The following is a 20779-nucleotide window of genomic DNA, read 5'->3' on the forward strand; positions in this document are numbered from 1 at the left end:
TGCGATCTTCCCTACTGGCTTCCCTATTGACTTTCTGGAGAAGCTGACGGAAGGTTGCAATGGCAATCACATGATTGTGGGGTGCCTGGCAATTGGTCATAAGTGCAAACAGGTTACCAAGTGCCCAGATTGCGATCATGTGACCACAGGGGTGCTGGGACAGCCGTAACTCCAAGGACCAGTTGTAACCACCATTTGTTCAGCACTATTGTTAACTTCAGTCGCTGAACAAATTGTCGTAAATCGAGAACTACCAGTATAGAGGTGTCCAGAGGGAGGTGATTAAAAAAAAGTCAAGGTGGCAGCCAGAAACGTGATTGAAGTCCCACCTTTTTTGTGATAGAGCTTTGCATCGTTAGGGCTGCCATCCTGACTCTATTAACCTGTCTGTGGACACCCCTGACCCTATAGGTCAACTATTCCCTTTGGCTTGAGAGATTATCCACCTAACAAGAAAGAGCATGGTGATTTTGCAGAGGAATGTGCATTATATATTTCTAGAAGTGGCACTTTATTATTTCACATGTTCTACGGCTAAGCCGAGCCACTGGGGGTAGAAATAATTCCTAGGCTTAAATCCTCAGCAGTGCTTGAAGAATCACTGAGCCCCTCCATGCAAGACAAACCACTGTTCATAGAAGATTGACCTGGTCTCCTGCTGAAATTATGGAAGCAATATTTGTTTGAAATGCAGGATAAATATATAATTACATGATTGTAAAGTCACTCACCTCATGATGCAAAAACACACACCTTGTGCAAAAACTCTCACCCTCACTGGAGATCCAAATGTGTTATTGAGCTGTGGACATAAAAAGGGCCACTAGGATGATGCACCTTCCTTTTCTACACACATGAAGCTAGGTTCCTTCATCAAAGGCAGCCTTGTTTCGCCCAATGATGAGTGTCTCACTAGGTCCTAGGCTGCAGTCTTTCCCAGCAGTTGCTGGAATATCAGATTCTTATGCAAGTAGTCCTCGCTTACAGGCCACTTGTTCAGCAACCAAAGTTGTGGCAGTGCTGAATGAGTGGTACTTAAGACCAGTCATCAAAGTTCCAGTGGTTGCAGCTCCCCCATGGACACGTGATCGCAATTCGGGTGCTTGGCAACCAGCTCACACAATGGTTGCAACGTCCCACAGTCATGAGATTGCCATTTGCAACCTTCCCTGCCGGTTTCCCACAAGCAAAATGAATGGGGAAGCCAGCAAAGAAGGTTGCAAGTCGCTCTGGTAAGTCCCCTTGGCCTTTCTGCACTCGTGCCCCACTGCACCATCCATCACTTGGCCTTCCTGCACCTCCCAAGCCCTCTTCTGGCCTCCCCCAACTCACATGCATCTTGCGCTGGCCCTCCCAGGGTTTCCCCTGGCCTCTCCCACCCCCCATGTCACCCCCATGTTCCTTACCTGGGATTCCCACCACTTCCTACTTAATGATGTGCACATCTTGGGATTACGACAGCAACTGGGACTGCCTGGATTGTCGTCGCTAAGCAATGCGGTCACGTGACATTGCACTTTCTGGCTGTATCACATAGCGATGGCAGTCCTAGTCCCTATTGCCATCATAATCCAAGGACTACCTGTGCTTGGGGATGCTGTGGGATGAAACCTGTGATTTCAAGATGCAGAACACCTCTACTATAGAGCTATAGTTCCTTCCTACAGCTGATTATAACTAAGCAACTGTACTCAGTAGTGCAATTAAGGTGGATCTCAGAGCCAAAATCCATGGCTCTGGATGGTCTGTAGAGAGTCAGGTGACGAGCAGCAAACAAGCTCAGCATCCATTCCTATTCTGACATGGGAATGCCAGCAACACTATTTTTTAAAAACTTGTACATTTATATAGGGGTGAGCAGCTGGCTGGACATGTGTGCAGCTACCATTGCTATTATTTTTTATTTCAAAAACAATTATACTGTTCTTCAATGAAATGGAGTTTAAGTCCAAAAATTGCATGCAAGGGACCAGGAAGTGGGCCCGTAAATGCAGATTAAAATTTCAGGGCTGCACCTCTGCCTGGACCTTTAGGACTAGGCTGTTGACCAGACCAAGGAGGTGGCAGGTCCAGCCCTGTAAAATGAAGCCTGGGCTATGGTTTGGCACCTGAGCCATCTGACTGCCTGGAAGCTGGATAGACTTCCATATCAACTTTCACTGGAAAGGTTTCACTTGTTAGAGCTTCCCATTGGACTCTGGCATGGAAAATGCGGAGGCAGCAATGGGCATGCCAAAAGGGGACAGGGCAGTGGCTGCAAAAACCTGCTTGAAAGAGCTGGGCAGAAGACAGGAAGCCTCCAGCATGGACGATCTGTAAGGAACAAATTGTTCACCTCACCTCTCCTTTCCCAAACCATCATGCATTATGTTCCTGAGTCTAAACAACAGCAGCTTCTCAGGGGCATCCTAAAATCCTTCGTAAAATAAAGCAGTGCCATAAAATGCAACAATTTTAAAATAATTCGGCCTCTGCCTCAGTTAAGAAATGCTAAACTCTGAACCTGATGTTTTTACAGCCTCCTTTTTAATGCCACTGCTATATTTGGGGGCTCTCTTGTTCATTCTTCCAGCGGTGTTTTCCTCCAAAATCCTGTTCAAATGGCACCATTGCAACCCCCTTTTAACATTTCCTACCCCCGCCATCCTTCAACCTGCTTGTTTTTTTGTTGTGGTGGCTGAGGTGCTGGGCTGGAAAGTGGGAGATTGTGAGTTCTAGTCCCGCCTTAGGGATGAAAAACCGGTTGGGTGACTTTGGGCCAGCCACTCTCTCAGACCAATCCACCTCACAGGGTTGCGGTTGTGAGGAAAATAGGAAGTAGGAGAATGGTGTACACTGCCTTTTGTTATACAAATAAAAGTGGGATACAAATCTAATAATACATAAAAAAAACCCCATGATGCTGTTTCAAGAAAAGACACACTCCAACGGACAAATTTGTTAACACTCTCGCTGGTGGGTTAGTCATGACAGAAATGGTGAAAAGAGAGTGACACGTTACCTCCCTATTTCATTTTCTTGATAGGATTTTTGGGTCTTCAGCAGATGTAGAACAGACAGCCATTGACAAGGTGCAACTTTCTCCAAATAGTGATATCAGTGCTGATTATTTATTTATTGTTGCACTTATGGTCCACCTTTCCTTTCAGTGCATAAGCTAGTTACATGGAGCGCATTTCCTCTCATTTGCTTCTGAGGACAATCTTGTACATACCTGTAAAATTGAGAAGAGTTTCACTGTGGGGAAGAAAAAGGAGGCGGGGGGAGGAGAATAAGGAAGGACTATATGAAAGAGCATTTTGGAAATAAATGACAGACTGAGGACATTTATAACACGTGTTTTTTTTAATGTGGCTATGCCACTTTGGACTAAGCATAGCTATGAGTTCCATGTGGTTTACATGAAATAAATGTGGCAAAGTTTGTAACAGGTAAACCTCTGAAAAAAAATTGCATTAAAGATTCCTGAGGGTAAAATACACTCTTGAGCTATGTTAGCATTAAATACTACATACTGTTCTTACATCTCATAGTCTGCGATTCTCAGTGTTTTCCTTTTTTCTCTCTCTTCATACCCACTATCTATCAAACTGAGGCTGACACATCAGGCATGGGTTCTGATGCATGAAAGTAGACCTTGTAACAGGCAATGCTACATTATCCATTTTGGAATCCTTTTCCAGTAAGTGTGTGTGTGTGTGTGTGGGCACTTTCAGCCTAATCAAGCCTATTACAATTGGTGGGAGAGACAGGGATTTGGTACAAAGTTTGGCCCCACATGAACTGCATAATATAAAATATTATATTTTATATTATATTTTATATTATATAATTATATATATAATGTATATAATATAAAAATATGTTCAAATAGACACAAATCAGTTAATTTCAGTTGCTGTTTCAAAATGTCCACAGAGTATGGCCAAAAAAGGAAGGAAGGAAGGAAGGAAGGAAGGAAGGAAGGAAGGAAGGAAGGAAGGAAGGAAGGAAGGAAGGAAGGAAGGAAGGGGATTTCTGACGCTCTTTGCCAGCCCACCACAAGCAAAGTCAATGGGGAAGCCAGCAACATGTTGCAAATCGCTCACACTCCCACTGTTTTTTTTGCCCTTGGTCATTCTGTTTATTTCAGTAAGGAAATATCTCTGAAATGATGACCCAACGGGTCACGAGTTGTCTAATTTCTTCATATAATTTTTTAAAACCACGTTTGATTAAAAACAGTCCCAGTACTTGTCTAATAAATGAATAAATTCCTGCTTCACAAATATAATGGTTTCCAAATGGATAAGGCCTGTACAGTCCTGAACACATGAAGAAATATCATTACACTGCATAACAGGAAAATATTGGGATCAGTTTGCTGCTGTTGCTAGAGGAGTGGGTTTTACTTTTCTGTTCAAATGCCCGGAGGTGCATGCTAGACCTCTGGGAAGATTTTTAGCCTCTGAAGGAGAAAAAAAATGGAAAAGAGTTTGGACTGTTCACTGTGGCACAGAGCAGTGTTTCTCAACTTAGCAAGTTTCAGATGTGTGGACTTCAACTCGGCTGGGGAATTCTGGGAGTTGAAGTCCACACATCTTAAACTTGCCAAGGTTGAGAAACACTGGCACAGAGAAACAGTTGGCTATGCGTCCTTCCAATACATTTGTTTTTTTCAAAATGGTGCCCTCACATGTGTTTGACTACTACTCCTGTCAGCCACACCAAGATTGCCAACAAAGCAGTTGCTTTGCAATGAAGGAAAGCACCTTCAAAAAGGAATTGGTTGCATCGCTTTTGAGTAAGTTTCCTTAAGTGATAGGACTGAGCAAGGTGAGGGTAGTAAGAAGGCTGGGATGAAGTAGAGGCAAAACATGATTTTAATTTGTCTTCTTCCCTTGCACAGGAAAAACTGGGGAGCCCTTGTTCCAGGAGCTGGCCAGATGCCACGTGGAAGCCATGAAAGATATGGAGGGGAGGAAACCTGGGTCCACTAGCACTCTGGGTAACGAACATCAAAACCTTGGACTTTAGGAGAAATAAATTATGTGGGAAAATAACCCTTTGAAACTTGGTATGTTTTTAGAAAGATAGAAAGAAAGGGGGTTGGGGTGGAGGGTTGCTCAGGTATGAAACTCAGGAAAACATGTATTCTAGTAGTCATACAAGAAGATATTTCCTCTGTTTTCCTTCATCAAGATTTATTTTCTTTTTCTTCTCTGTTGATTCCTTTTTCCTTCTTTAATGAAAGGGTGTATAAAATGACCCTTTCTTCCCTTTATCAGAGTTGTCTGCATTTCTAGAATTCTTTCCTTTCCTCCTTTGGGTCTCATTAAAAATGAAACCATAAAATTTAGCATTTTAATAGAAAGCGCCTATAGCTGGACTGAGAGCATGTTGACAAAGATGCTACAAAATAGGTCACTGTTATTTTCTTCAAAGAAGATATCCTCGGCAAATGGCTATATATCCTTTATGAGGGGGTGTATGTAGGTGTGTGCACCCTGACCTTCTGATGCGGGAAGAGAACACCTAGTGAATATATGACAAAGCTGACATTTGAGCTTGGGGCTTCCTTTTACAGCTTGTACCCATATTACGAATTGAATCAGCAATACATGGTGAATCAAATTATAAGTGATACTCAGTGGTCTGTAGTTCACGGCCTGTTTTTTTTTTTTTCTAAGCAGAAAATCAACCAACAAAGAAAAAAGAAACCAATTTTCTTTCTTTCTTTTTTTAACATGAGTGTTTCACTTTAGATTGCAACCTCTAGCTCCACTTTGTAAAATAAGATAAATGTATTCGGGGCTGAAAATCTGAGGTCATTTGGCCCGTAAACATCTCAATGTGCTCTTTTTTCCCCACCTGCCTGTAAGAGCATCTCAGTTATATCCAGGAGAGCCAGGTGGATATCGCATTCCCTTCAACCCTAATGCAACTGGTTGTGGCACAGCTATGAGATCCACGTGCACTGGTCTTATGATGATGATGATATGATGACACAATGGGGAGCAATAGAAACTGCACAGCCAGAAGAAAATTTCTATAAAATGATGTATCGATGGTATATGACACCCCAAAGACTATCAAAGATGTATGGGACAATTTCCAACGTTTGTTGGAAATGTAACCAACAAGAGGGGTCATTTTACCATATGTGGTGGACATGTAAAATTGCAAAGAAATTTTGGACTCAAATACAAATGTTGATGCAGAGCATACTACAAATACAGATCCCATTTAAGCCAGAACGATTCCTGTTGGGGATAATGGATTTTCAAATAGGAAAACATCTTATTAGAATTACTCAATACATGATTACCGCAGCAAGACTTCTTTATGCACAATTTTGGAAAACCCAGACACTACCAACAATACAAGAATGATTGTTAAAACTGATGGATATGGCAGAAAATTACAAATTGATTTGCCTATTAAAAGAAAACTCAAACAACTACTACCTTAAAGAATGGAAACCATTGATGGACTATTTGCAAAATGCAGGTGAGGTGAAGCTTACATGGGGATTTGAAGATTAGATTATAAATGTAATGGGATATGTTTAGACAAAGAATTATTCCTATTTAATGTATTAAAAACTAGCACTTATGATAGCCTTATTATTTCTAAGACCAGAGATAGATTGGAACTTATCTATTTTTCATATCTTTTCTTCTTTTACTTTACCTCACTTTTTCTTTTCCTTTTTATATTTTGTATTTCAAATTTTCCTTTTCATTTCTAACTTTTAAATATGTATCTTTAAAATCTCAATAAAATATTATATATATAAAAAAAGAAACTGCACAGTCAGGATAGCTAAAGGGCCAAGGACAGAGATGACTCCATTATGACTCATGGTTGACTTCTTTCTCAGGTATCCCCATCTTTCAGATCTCAATAGCTTGATTCATGTCAGTATCGAAAGTGGAAGAATGACACATCACCACCCCACAGGTAAAGGAACACGGGGCAGCAGTCTTTCAAGGCTTGGGGGAAGCATAAAAAATGATGGTGGGATGGAGAGATCTTCTTCAGCCCTGGTAAACCATCTATATGCATGCAGAAGCGGCCCCTATTGTTTTTGGGGTGGTGTCTTTCTAAGCAGCAGGATGAGGTGATAAAATCCTGTAAGTAGGACTTGGTTGCACCACTTAAGCTTTCAGATAAAAGATCTTATTTTTTAATGTTCTTACATCTGTAAGGCTGCTTGCAATAATAAAACCAACATATTAGGCAAAGAATTTGATTGAAATCTTTCTCCCTGATGTGTTAAGACTTCTCTTTGCAAATAATTTCATAGACAAGGAAACATTTTAAAAAGCCACTTTATGTCTCCATTTTGGGGAGATGTATTTCATTTTGACACTTCATTCCTCTTGCATGGATTACCCTCTGTCTTCTCAGTAGACATCTGAAAGCAGACGTGACTTTTTAAGAATCAATAATGCAAGTCATATATCTGTAATTGTGCTTTTTAAAAGATATTTATCAGCAAATGACGTGCTTGTTCAACCAGTGATCTTTCCCTTCTCTTCATGCAGGTTATCTGTTGTAATTTACATTTTATTAATTCAGCATAGAAATGTTTACAGATGTATGCATTTGAAATATGTTATTCTTCATTTTATGGTGATTTTGGCAAATATTTTCAAATAAGTCGCCAAACTGTTTTAGGAATCTGGGGAGAATGGTTGTGGATGTGTTGATGGCATCAGAGATATGTGCAACAAGTCCATAGCCAGCTTCCCTGTTGTAAACTGAACCACAGTTTAATAATGTACAGAACAGACTTTTCCAAAAGTTTCTCTCTGGAAAAATACAAGTCCTGCTTGTTTCAATTAAGTTTTCATTCAAATATCTCTTTAAACTATAGGGACTTTTGGGAAGTCAGGTAAATTTTAATAATTCAGTCTAATTTGTAGAATAACTAAGAAGAAAAAAAAGGTGGGGGGAGATATAGAGTCCTGAAAGACCCATCCTTTCTCCATTTCCTCTGTTGTAAGCTACCTGGGGGCTCTGGCCTCTGGCCTCAGCCCTCTTTGCTGCTTATGCTGTACAGGGCCTGCCCCTGGAGCTCTGGGGAGCTGGGTTGCTGAAGACTCTGTCCCTTGCGCTGGAGTACGTTCAGGCTGTTGGGGTTGAGAGTGAAGCCAGCTAAACAAATGGTTGTAAGTCGAGGACTATCTGTGGAACCTTAGAATTAAATTGATGCGGGCAATTCTAAGGCTACTTATATGGTTGTTTTGGACTCTTATTTCTCTAGGTCCCCATGTACCATGAGTTCTAGAAATGTACCTTTTGCAGTATTCAAAGCTAACTGAGCAGTCAGGAATGTCTGCAGGGGTGGGGTCAAAAAAATCAAGATGATAGCCACAACCATGTGATTGAAGCCCTGCCTGCTTTTTATGTATGTCACAATACATGTTAAAGGGGGAGCTTTGATTGCATAGTTGTGGCTATCATCTTGACTTTTTTGACCCCATCCCTTGTAAGCAATTGTGAAACAAGGTAAAGTTAATGGAATACAGATGGAATTTAAGAAGAATGTGGCTTTTTCTCCAGACATTTATATTATAGTTTCTCCTTTAGCCCCTAACATGTGGTTCTCATCCCCCAAATTATGTGTATCCAAGTTCTAGATCATACTTCAATGTAAAAACAGTAGCTCCATGTCTTCTGGATTTCACCTTCTATGAATTCCAATCACTATAGCTGGTGCAAGACATGATAGGCATTGTAGTTCAGAAAATCCAGGCAAAATCTGATTGCCTACCGGATATCCTCCCAACCTATTGATTCTCCCTTAGCTCTTGAAAATACCACTTCCCATGCAGGCTTCTTCTCTTCCTTCTTTCTGTGTTTAGGTACCTCTCAGAACAGGGCCTTGCTGACGGCCGGAGACCTGTTCAGTTTCCTTCTGTCTACGGTCCCACAGAGTGCGATGATATTTACAAAACCTTCAACCTGGGTGGCTGGGCTGGGCAGAACAGTCACGATACCCCCATGGTGGCCTATGATGCTTTGCGGGGTGCAGGGAACATCTGGGAGAAACTCTGTGGATGGGCCATGTTCCATGGGGGTGAGTCAGGAGGCAAGTACGTCCCCTGGTAAATCCTTCACCTCAAACCTAGCCAGATGTCACTTTTTTTTCCTGCAGTTGCATTCACTCATGCTTGAATTAATCCATGTTCTGGACTTGCACCATACACTGGCCCATAAAATATAAAATGGGCTGGGTTTGCATAACACCCTAAGCCACCTAGAAAATCAAGGTTAAAAATAACCAAGCTTAGGTTATATGGAAGTCAAAGGATGTTAGGAGAAGCATAAAAGTAAGTAGAATGCAGCGGGAATGGGGCACTTAAGAAGTGTATGTGCTTAAAGAAGAAAGAGAGTCAAGAATGAAGGGATGTTGAAAGAATATGGTCTGAATGCAAAGTGCTGCCTAGCATGAAAGAAACATTTAAGAATGAATAAGGATCAAATTGCAAAAGAAATGTATCAAGGAAAAGGGAATGGATCAAGAGGAAGGGGAAGACCAAGAAACTGGGGGTTCAACAGTTGATGAAATCTTCAGAAAGAGAGAGGTAAGAAGCTTAAAGAAGAAAAGGCAGCATACGAGGTTGTGGAAAACAAGGAGAGAAAGGCATAGAGAGGTATAGCGCATGCTGTTGGTGTAAGGTAGATTATTTCCTTTTCTTTGATCTCACGCCTTTACAGGTAGTCCTCGTTTAGTGATTGCCTTGCTTAGCGATTATTCACAGTTACGACTGTGATGAAGAAGTAACTTTGCGACCAGTCCTTGCATTTATGATCTTCACAGGTCTGCAGAGCAAAGGAAAGATGAAGTAAGATCATAAGCATAGTCACAGTTTCACTTAGTGACCGCTTTGCTTAACAACCAAGTTGCTGGTTCCGATTGTGGTCACTAAATGAGGACTACCTGTAGTTTCTTTGGCTTACTATTTCTTTTATGCATAACATTGCTTACATACATGATGGGTACATCTATTTGTATTCTTAGTATGATGTGCTAATGTAGCCACTAGGTCTTTAACTGACTGAGCACATTGGGTGAACACAATCTGTGTGCATGTGTGTTTCTCCTTATCCCACAGGGGACAGTGACTCCACAGGGGTGATCGCGGCAAGCTGTGGCCTTGCGTATGGTTTCAGATGTGTCCCAGGTGGAAACTACGTGGAGCTGGAATACCAAGACAGGATGGTGTCTGCGGCCAACTCTATCGGCTTGCGTGGGAACAGGTGCCTGTTTGAGAAGCCGTTCCCATATCTAATATCTTTGATTCCCAGGAAGGTGTGAGCTGAAAACTTGCAATAGATTGAAAACTCTTCTCTGAAAAATAAGCTGAAGTTGTCTTAGACATTTTTCCTTTTGCCTTGATAAGTTTTCAAGAAAGAAATGTTAGATGCTTGATTTTTAAGAACCTCTCCCTCCCAGGTCAAATACCCCCTTTGTTCTGGGAGACCTTCTCCCAGATGTGGATGAGTGCTGTGGTTGCTCAGTGGTGAGGGAAATGCACTCTGCACATGCCCAGAGGCATTCTCTTCTTTATTATTGTTTCACATATTCCATGGCTCAGCCCTGCAACTGGGGGCAAAATTCCTGGGAATAAAATCCTTGACCATTTCAAGGAATCCAGGAGTCTTAGCTCCCCTCTGTTGCATTCTTGTTCAAATAGATCCCATTTTCCTTCCCAAAGACCCAGGAGTACTGGACACACACAAAGGCCCAGCCAAGATGTTTTAATTTGGCACCAAGGTGGTGTTTTAGGGCAGCCATGCTGGGAGGTGGGTATGAAAAGAGAGGAAGCTTAACCCCCAGGCAGGATGGCAACTTAAGGCAGAAATACCATGGACACACCTTTCCCTCCAGTGGGTTTGATTAGAAGGCAATTCAGAGGATGATGGGATTCTCTACAATATGGGGTTAGGGGAACCATTTCAAACCCCACATAGTCCTAAGAATAACCACTGTCAATTTAACAGGAAGTCTATGACAGCTGTGGTCAAGCACGGTTTGGATTGCCAACAGCAGCAACAGATAACCCAGTCAGTCACAGTCCCAGGCAACAAAGTCTAAAGATAAGATCTCATCCATGGAAGGAAAGAATGGTGAGAATCCCGGAGATTCTGGTACAAGATCAAAACGAAAGGTGTCCACAAAAGCAAACCATGATGAGATGATTCCAACAGAGCAGTACCTCCAGACGATCATGCTGAGAAGGGATTAACATCAGCAGAGCAATGATGAGATTGGGCACATCCAATCAAGCAGGACTCTCTACTGGCAGACCATGATTCTGTTTGTCCACAGAGAAGCAGAAGAAGATAGGAAGAGGGCAGGCATATCAGGGTGACCTTATGCATGATTTTGACAGACATCGAGGATACTAGGAAATTGACAAGCTGATAACAGTCATGATGATCAAAGGCACTGGTGATATCCTTCTGGTCGTAGCAAGAGTTCCTCGCAGTCACACAGGAAGACTTCAAGGTTTCACTGGAGTTTGTGCAAGATACAGGAAATTGTTGGAAGTTGCAGCTAGGACTCCACGGCAACTGATATGAGTACTATAAACACCTCCAGGCAGGTCATTAAGCACCCCTGTGCTCTGGAAAACAGAAAAAACCCTGAGGATTAGAGGAGGATTTAACACAGTGTTTTTCAAGCTTGGCAACTTTAAGATGTGTGGACTGGCTGGGGAATTCTGGGAGTTGAAGTCCACACATCTGAAAGTTGCCAAGCTTGAAAAACATTGGTTTAACACATTCTTCTTACACCCCACCCTCTCCTCCCTTGCAAACTAGCCCTTCAGCCCGTTGATTAGCAAGCTCTCTTCTTCTGAACAAAAAAGGAGAGCAGAAATCAGCTGCTACCACTTGTTTCTTTTCTGTGGATGTTCCTGGGGACTAAATTTGGGGTGCAAAACACCTGCCCTACTACAAAGCCAAGCCCTTTCCCACAAAGGTTAGCAAAGCCATGAGACTTTACCATGAGAATTCTTCTGTCAATGAGTCGACACAAGTTGTTCCGACTGCCACCAGCTACTATGTAGTCAGCACCAAGGAAGTGGCAAGTATATATCTGGGGGAAAAGGAAGAGAAGGGTCCCTTAATTAGACCAACCAAAAAGGGACCCTAAAGGAATTATTCTTCTTTGCCAAGAACGATCAACTTTCAGTTGGCAAAAGTGCACCATTAAAATCACATTAAGTGTGATACAATCCAAGTAAATGAACCAGACTACATGATGGGGCTACAGATAAAGAAACCATGGCTGCTGAAATAGTGGCAAAGAATAAAACTGAGGCATTATTTCACTTTCATTCCCCAATCCTTGAAAAAAGTTTTCCTGCGATCATCTCCAACCTCCCTGGTCTTGCAATACCAAGAACCAACAGCAGAAAACATGGTCCCACCCCAAGTCCACCCAGACTCTGCAGCGACAAATATCTCATTCCACACAAAAAGGAAAAAGAAAAAGAAAGAAAGAAAGAAAGAAAGAAAGAAAGAAAGAAAGAAAGAAAGAAAGAAAGAAAGAAAGAAAGCGAGCAGTCTGGTCAGGTTCTTTTTCCAGTAGAAGAGAAAAAATGATTGGACAGTGTCAATTTACCCCTGCTCATTTCTCCTGGAAAATGGAGGTAGAGATGGAAAGCCATCAAGCCAGCACTCCCATTACAGGACCTACACGGACTGCTGAAGTCCAGAAGCCAGGAGAAGGGATGAGGGGACAGTTCCCTCCAAAGAGGAAATGGGCTATAAAAGCTCCAAATGTAGCTTCAGAACAGCAGTCATCTTTCACCACAGCTGAGCCAAAAATGAACAGTATCATTGTTGAAGAAAGATGATGGTGTCAGATCACAGGGTTTGCAGAGGTTTAAGCTTTTTGGGTGGAAGTGCTCGGAGTCTGGTTAAATCCAAGTGCATTTGCACGAGAAGATAAGAGAAGGGATTCCATGCGTCTTATAGATTTGATATATATCTCATTTCAAGAAGGAACCCTACTGAAAAATGTATGATGGGTTAATTTCACCCTTCCCTATGCTGGATGGAGTTTATGGGAGATGAAGTCCAACCCTTCTGGAGGACACCAGCCTTGGGGTAATGTTGGCTTTGCCTGAGTTTTGGGAATTATAAGAAATGGTTCTTCAACCTGTGAGTGACCCCGGAAATCTTCTGGAATGTCCATTATCTTGGCACACGTTTCAGCATCCCAGATCTAGGGTAGAGGCGAAAAATAAGCATTTATACTTATTGGCTGGTTCATAGATTGTATTTAGCCCAGATTTTTTAGCAATGGTTTCTCAGAGAAACCTTTATGTTCTGAATACATATAATGCAAAGCCATAAATCGTGTCTTACAAAGCAAAATGGCAGGTTTTCACATCTTACTAAGCTTAGTGTAATATTTGAATCCTGTAAATGTCTTGTTCTATAAACCTTGAATTTAAAAACCCAGGGCTTAGGGAATTACCAGAAATATGCATGCAAATATATAACGTATCTTTTTAAAGGAACATTTTAATGATTCGTATTATATCACATCTCATTTATCTCAAGTATTCGAGTCAAACTGGAGCTCCTGCATACATTTTTTACTATATAATGCAACAATAGTAAAGTGATCTGGGCACATTCTTGCACTCCCTGTAAATTTGCTTTGTTCTGGGCAAGGAAATCTACCCTATCTTCATTTTACAGATGAGAATAGAAATTTGGTCCTCTTCCAGACGAATACCTCAAAGCAATAACCCATGCAGACATTGCACAGCAATAACAACATTGCACTTTCCCCGTGTATATTCTGTATTCCATTCAGAGTAGAAGATTTGATATAGCTGCTGTAAACAAGAAAGATAGAGTCTAGTTCCCTGAACTCTTTGAAAGTCAACCCATATTTGCCATAACCTTTGCAGTAAGCATTTTTTCCCCTCTGGTCATTAGTTGTCATTCTCCTGTGATCTTTTAATTTGACTGTGAGGGATACATATGAAGCACCACTAAAAAGTTTCATTTTGGTTATAACTTTATAGCATTATTTGCTCCAAACTCTTTAAAAACAACTTTACCCTTTCTAAGCACTGCCAGTGACCACGTGGCCATAAGGATGGCAATGAGAAAAATCTTAAAATCTATTTTTAATTAGGATTGTGACAGGATGGTATTGTGGGGCTCTCAAGTTCTTTCTGTTAAGTGGTATGACGCAAATACTGCCATGTTTTAAAAACAGGAAAAGTATCATCAAAATAAAATAAAATGGTGACAAAACTACGCCTACCATAAAAGTATATAGTGGTTATGTGCTGATTACACAATAAGCCGTCATCTGGAAATAGCCCTGGATGCTCTCACTGAATGGAAAATATTCCTAAAACATCCCACTGCTCAATTAAAACACACATACAAAAGCAATGCTTTTCTTCTCAGTCGGACCTTGCTTCTCTGTCAAAGGAACCGAATGGGTTAAATCCAAATGATCTCTGAAACCCCTCGATCAACCTTGGAGCTTCAGAGGCGCCTCCTTGCCAGCTCTTACCTGCAAGGTGTTATGCCGCCTCCAGGATCCTGTCAGAATCTGTGTCCCCGTTTTGTCTATTGACATGGCATCCCCGCAGATGTGGGGCCCAGAGATATGCCTGCAAGAAGGGCAAAGTAAAGGTGGGAAAGAACAGAAGTGATAGAAGAGGAATCAGTATGGTTGGAGAAAGCAAAAAGCAGGAAGTGAGGAGGGTGGAGAAGGGTCCAAAAGAGTGAGGTAAGAGAACTGGATGGAGAAGTAGGGGAGATATGATACGTAGGCATACCGTAGAGAATGTGGTGCTTGTATGGTCCAAAACTAGAAGGACAAAAAGCCAGAAAAATGAAGTTAGATAGGTTCACACCCTCCAACACCCACTTGATAACATTTCCCTTGCCTGGCCTATCTCCTATGGAATGATCAATGATGCCAGCAATTCTGGAATGCATTTTAGGGTGTGCCTCTTGGGACGAAGTACACAATGCATAAAATACCTATCATGCAGCCACCGTTCTGATCTTTTTTTTTTTATTTATTCCAGTGCAGGAGGGGGCTCCCTAAAGCCCACAGGCCCCCTGTGACCCGGAGAGATCTTCCTACCAAGATTGCAAAGCTAAACCTCAGAGCAATTACCTACTTTGGGTAGCATGATTTAAATTAAAAAAAAAAAAAAAAAGACTCTCTCTTTTAATAGGGTAACACATCTGTTTGGAGCAATCCAGACAATTCAAATTCCACCCTCAAATTGGCTGAAAAATTCAGCCTCATCTCCTCCAGAGATGGCACCACCACATCACTGCCCATCTGCCTCTAACCTGTATCTTATACCCTCCAAAGACCAAATAAAATAAAATATTTTAAAGGTGTGACCCTAGTCCCAAATGTTGCCCACCCATAGCCCACAACTTTGGACCATTAAACATGGGGTGGGGCAGGGGGGACCTAACCTTTTTTTCAGCCCCTTTGTTAAGAAAGAGCCCACCATCCTTTCCCCCATTTATGGAGACAAGTTAATTATTTTTAAAAAGAGGCTGGGGGCAGGGGAGAGATTAAGCTCTATCACCAATCTTTCTGTTTTGGATCAAAGCACCCTGTGTTTACATGAGTGGAGGTGGAGCGGCGCCAACAGGTATTTTCCATACCTTACAAGTTCCCCATGGGCTTGTGCAACATAGTGGTCTGCCCAGCTGAATTTCTGGGTTGCTCAAATGTGCAACTCCAATGGCAGCTGTGATATTTGGGGCTTGCAGGATGAGATGCTATCAGCAGCTCCCCTGAAACCAAACAGTTGGGATGGCTGAACTGAGAGCTTTTCCCACACGCTTTGGCTATTCTAAGGTATCCCCAGTGAACAGGGAAGAGTATTTCTCATGGGGCCATTTGCCATACTGGGTCTGGAAATTCGCACTGCCAATTCTCAACTCTATAACTGCTCAGCACCATAACGAATGTTCCTTGTAATGTTCCCCAGAGTTTCACCTGCACGGTGTCATCCCATCCTCCAGAAATGAAACGTTCATCGTTTTCTGGGAAGAAAGCCAAAGCATAGACCCGGGACATATGCCCATCCATCGCATTTGGGGAATCACTGGAGAAAAAAGATGGCTGTTGTCAGCCCTTCAAGGTAGACCAGATTAGGAGACCAAAGTCATGCATGCTAATTTTTGGGGCCCCAAGAAGGGCCCATGTAACACCGTTGCTCCGCGAGCTGCATTGGGTACCAGTTTGCTTCCAGGTCCAATTCAAGGTGTTGGTTATTACCTTTAAAGCCCTACATGGCATGGAGCCAGGTTACCTAAGGGACCGCTTCTCCCCTGTGACTTCAACCCGTCCCACCCGATCACACAGAGAGGGCATGCTTTGGACCCCCTCAGTGAAAGAACTCCAATTAGCGGGGTCCAGAAGGCGGGCCTTCTCTGCGGTAGCCCCCACTCTTTGGAACATTCTGCCCCCGGAGGTGCGATTGGCCCCCTCACTCCTGACCTTCCATAAGGCTTTGAAGACCTGGTTCTGCCACCTGGCCTGGGGTGGGGAGGGAATACCTCAAGCATGGGGATGGCTAGCCCCATAGAGGCCTTCGGTCTTCAGCCTCAGATTTTTCATCCTCTTGGGTTTTCCTTCTTTAGTATTGTTCTTAATTCTAGATGTATTATGTATTTTATATATATTTATAATTTTAATGTTTTTTGTAAGTCGCCCAGAGTCCCCCATTGTGGGGGAGATGGGCAGGGGAGAAATCCAATAAATAAAATAAATAAATAATACTACTTTTATTATAAGGTTATAGTATCAGAATCTTGCAAGTCTGAATGTGCTTCCTCCCTCCCTCCCTTTATCTTCATAAGGACTAGGGAGGCTCTTGTCTGAAATGCTTATTCAGGTTACATTCTAGCCCAGACGCATATTTCTTTTATCTGACCATTAACTTGGTTGCGGCTCTTCCTCCTGTTCCTTCTGCCCATTACAGCTGCACTTAGAAGCCAAAAGCCAACCACAAAGTTACCTACTAAATTCAGCCCATTATATAGTTCTTAAATTTCTGACCCTCACAAGACTCGATGTCCTAATCTCAACAGCGTACCTTGGCAGAAAATTTTCCAATTTATCCCAGGTCTGAGCATCATACATGTAAATTCCAGGTCCTGCTCCACCTGTGACAAACTTGGAGCCAGAATGATTGAAACAGGCCATGAAGGTTTGGCGGTCCTCTGTTATGGTGCGCACGCAGGTGCGAGTAGAGACGTGCCATAGTTTCACTTTCCCACCAGAATCTGTGGTCGGGAAAGAGCCCAGAGATTTAATTACATTAAGCAGGGTAGATTTTCGTGGGGCAGTAGAAGTCAAAATGAGACAAAATTAACAAGGGTCCTTTTCTGACTTGAACAACTTTGTAAAACTTCAAATGCGCAGTGAACGATGTTTGTCAGTGCTTAAGGATGCAGCCAGATTTAGATCAGTATAAATGGCAATGCTAAATAACCCCGTTCACATATCAAACTAAACCGTAATGCAAACTAAACCATTGTTTGGTTTATCAAGAAGGCTTAGTAATACTCAGGGTCTTGCATACTCCAAACAAAAAGAAATAAATGCTCTGTGCCAAGAAGCTGAATTCAAACCTCATCATATCAGAAAAGCATCACTCACAGGTGGTAAGTATGACATCTCCATTGTGGGCAGGCCCACGGGGCATAAAGTGCATTGAGGTGGTAGGTAGTCCTAAAGATGTTGTCTCATTGTCAGCAAGAATGTGATGAAGTGACCCATCATTGACAGAATAAACCTTGAGCACAGGAGGGAAGACAAAGAGATATCAACACAATAGGAGGATAGCATTCTACAAGAAACGGCTAGTTCCATTAAGCAAAAGACCATAGCACAGAAATCCAGAGGAATATAGGTGGTTCCCATGGATAATATCACAAAATAAAATTGTAGCTTTGGCGCTGAAGCTGATAATATGGCACAGAGCTCTTTGAAGACTGTATGACTCCATTTCTGTAGAATGTAACTCAAGTATACAGCATATATTTTGCAAGTTCCCCAAGGTATATAAATACCTAGATTCAACCCTCGCCATCTTTGGATATAGCTGGGGAACAAATTTGCCTGGAATCCTGGGGAGCAGTTGCAACAAGTCAATATACTCCAGGTTTCATAGCAGTTTTTTTGTGGCTGGAGCTATCCTTTCCTTGGTTTTGTGTGTGTGTTTGTTTTAGCATATAGGTTGAGGGTTTGTATGGAATACGTTTTAGAAGAAAGAAAGGAAGGAAGGAAGGAAGGAAGGAAGGAAGGAAGGAAGGAAGGAAGGAAGGAAGAAAGAAAGAAAGAAAGAAAGAAAGAAAGAAAGAAAGAAAGAAAGAAAGAAAGAAAGAAAGAAAGAGGGAGGGAGGGAGGGAGGGAGGGAGATTATATTGATCAAAAATCAACAGACTTATAAATGTTGGTGGCATAATTCAGAAATGCTGTGGAGGCCACAGATTCTCTATCCCTGATGAACAGAACTAAATAAACCAGTTCCTGATACGAGACAGCTTGTGATATACAGTATTAGTTAGATATCTAATTGTAATGGTAACATGAGCACCTCAGATCACCATTCATTGCTGTTCTGTGTGGGTTTACCTAGATGCAAATCCTTTGGAGCCTTGTGTTTTTTCCCTTTGGTGAATGTGTTTAGGATTGCAATTCTCTGATTAGTATAATTTGTTATGTTTATACTCTATCTTTCTTTTAGGATCTCAAAGTGGCATATGTGGGGATCTCCCTTCATTTTGATCCCCTGTGAGGTGGGTTGAGAGGGAGGGGTTGACCCAAAGTCATGTAGTGAGTCTTCATTCCTGAGAATGGACTTGCACTCAGTTTTCTCTACTCCTAGTCTAACATCTTAACCAGTACATCACATGAGCTCCTAAGTTTGTTGTAGATTATCCTTTCCCTCAGTTCTGTAGATGTTTTGGTATACCCATTTGTACAGAACGTTTTGAGCATACTGAACATCTGAGATGATGGATCAGATGCTAAAAAATAAAGGGCAAAGAATGTTGTGGTCTCTGATCCCTTGCTTGTAAGTGATGGCCTTTCTGATTCCCAGCAGGCAGCTGTGGGTGCTCAAAATCTCCAGCACAGTCTTTCCAGCCTGTTGCCTTTCAGATGGAAGTTGAACCACAACCCATCTTGCAGCCTCTTGGAATGTAACACACTGGGAGGGAACCAAGTAAGGTAAGATTGCTGAACATTGAGGCCAAAGACAATATGGCACCTGTTTGTGGCAGGGGGGTCAAAAGAATCAAGATGGCAGCTGCGGCTATGCAATTGAGGCCATGCACACATATGTGTAACATATGGGACGCATATGAAAAAGGGATGGGGCTTCAATTGCATGGTCGTAGCTGCCTTCTTGACATTTTTGACTGCCCCTTTGTGGACAACTCTGGTTTCTGGAACTTTCCTTGCCTGACACTGACCTTAATGGCTCCAGTGCGCAATCCTGCTGCAACTCGCGTCCCATCATTATTGAACTGGCAGCAAAGAAGCTGATCTCCACAGTCTCTGTTTGGGAAGGGTGATCAAAGTATCCTTTTACATTTATTTATTATTTATTTTTAAATTTTTTGATTACAAAAAGAAGAAAAATAATACATAAAAGTGCTTTAACAAAAATGTAAAAAAATACAACAAAGAGAAAAAGAAGTGTTAATATATCATTATGACAATAAACAGTTAGAATTCTATATATGCTTATCTAATACAAACATTATTCAAGTATATATATATTTCTAATAGAGTTATATGAATATCCTGGGGTTTTTTTGGGGGGGGGGGTTGGATTTTTTTTTTGGTTGGATTCTCCATGGCCTTACTATGGCCAAAAGACTGATATTGCAGCACTGGAATGATAAATGTATGGCCCCCTTCACTCAATGGCTTGAAGACCTGATTACATTGCCACTTATGAGCGGATTCCCTATAGAGGCAGACTTTGTATGGACAAGTATAATGAAATATGGGACTCATTTATACAAAATGCAGCGGGTTAAAAAACAATCCTTATTTATTAGTTTTCCTCTTTCATAGCTGATGATAATAGTGACAATGAAACCCTGCAACTTCACATTTGCGGAGCTTCAGACTGTGGAAGTTGAAAATCCAACGTATTTACAAGGCGCCTGGCCTCTGCACCAACTAACAGGGTCATAATTTATTAAAAGGATTCGAGTATAGAGCCAGACAGAAAACAAAATAATACCCAAGCCATAAACATGGAAGATATAAACCAGGGAATCAAGACAGAATGTAGCCGGAAGTCTAACAATACTTCAAGGTCAAGGTGAAAAGCCTGCCATGTCATAGCTGTAGGAATTGCTAGGAGGTATTGCAGCTGCTTCTAAAAATGTTCTCTCCAGAGCAGCACCAGCCTGGTCTCTGTTGAAACATGTGAGTCAGCAGCAGGCAGCTTTGTATGGAAAAAGATGGTCCTTACAATACTGACACCCCCATCCCAGACCCACCCATCAAAAGCTTTAAACAACAAGCACTTTGAACTGGGCTCAGCCAGCTGGCCAGAAATCTGCAGCTGAGCTTCTGTGGTGGAGAGGGAAGCATCATTGCATCCGTTACCTACATTGTGTGGAGCAGCCGAAGATCACCAGATATTGAGGGGCTGCTGGTAATGCTGTCTTGGGTTGCGTTGCTCGGCCCCGGCACGGACAGGCGGCCCCTGCGTCCAGACTGCATGGCCTGGGAGGTGCA

The 20779-nt window shown here is 42.1% G+C and overlaps 1 protein-coding gene and 1 pseudogene across 1 annotated transcript; one reads left to right on the forward strand and one right to left on the reverse strand.

The window, feature by feature from the left end:
• The first annotated feature begins 4662 nt into the window (after window positions 1–4662).
• On the forward strand, window positions 4663–10263 carry LOC148215712 (ADP-ribosylhydrolase ARH1-like; annotated as a pseudogene).
• Window positions 10264–10559: 296 nt separating this feature from the next.
• LOC112541664 (periodic tryptophan protein 2 homolog) lies at window positions 10560–20779 on the reverse strand. The gene is made up of 10 exons (XM_088142541.1): window positions 20652–20779; window positions 19495–19579; window positions 17675–17810; window positions 17109–17298; window positions 16007–16115; window positions 14814–14845; window positions 14546–14645; window positions 13163–13228; window positions 12002–12094; window positions 10560–11621 (listed from the first exon to the last, which is right to left on the reverse strand). The coding sequence occupies exons 1-10, from the start codon at window positions 20762–20764 to the stop codon at window positions 11499–11501; spliced, it is 1047 nt and encodes a 348-aa protein (XP_087998667.1). The 5' UTR covers window positions 20765–20779; the 3' UTR covers window positions 10560–11498.

This window comes from Python bivittatus, unplaced genomic scaffold (genome assembly GCF_059951505.1).
Source record: "Python bivittatus isolate LINGU-HERP-01145 unplaced genomic scaffold, Pbiv_v1 ctg000440_np1212, whole genome shotgun sequence".
Classification (NCBI taxonomy): Eukaryota; Metazoa; Chordata; class Lepidosauria; order Squamata; family Pythonidae; genus Python; species Python bivittatus.

Coding starts and splice junctions, on each gene's coding strand:
- LOC112541664 (XM_088142541.1), bottom strand. CDS start 20,764: ATGCAGTCTGGACGCAGGGGCCGCCTGTCCGTGCCGGGGCCGAGCAAC. Junction 17,299..17,674: donor AGATGTCATACTTACCACCT/GTGAGTGATGCT, acceptor TCCCGACCACAG/ATTCTGGTGGGAAAGTGAAA. Junction 12,095..13,162: donor ATTTCCGGGGTCACTCACAG/GTTGAAGAACCA, acceptor CTTTTCCCCCAG/ATATATACTTGCCACTTCCT.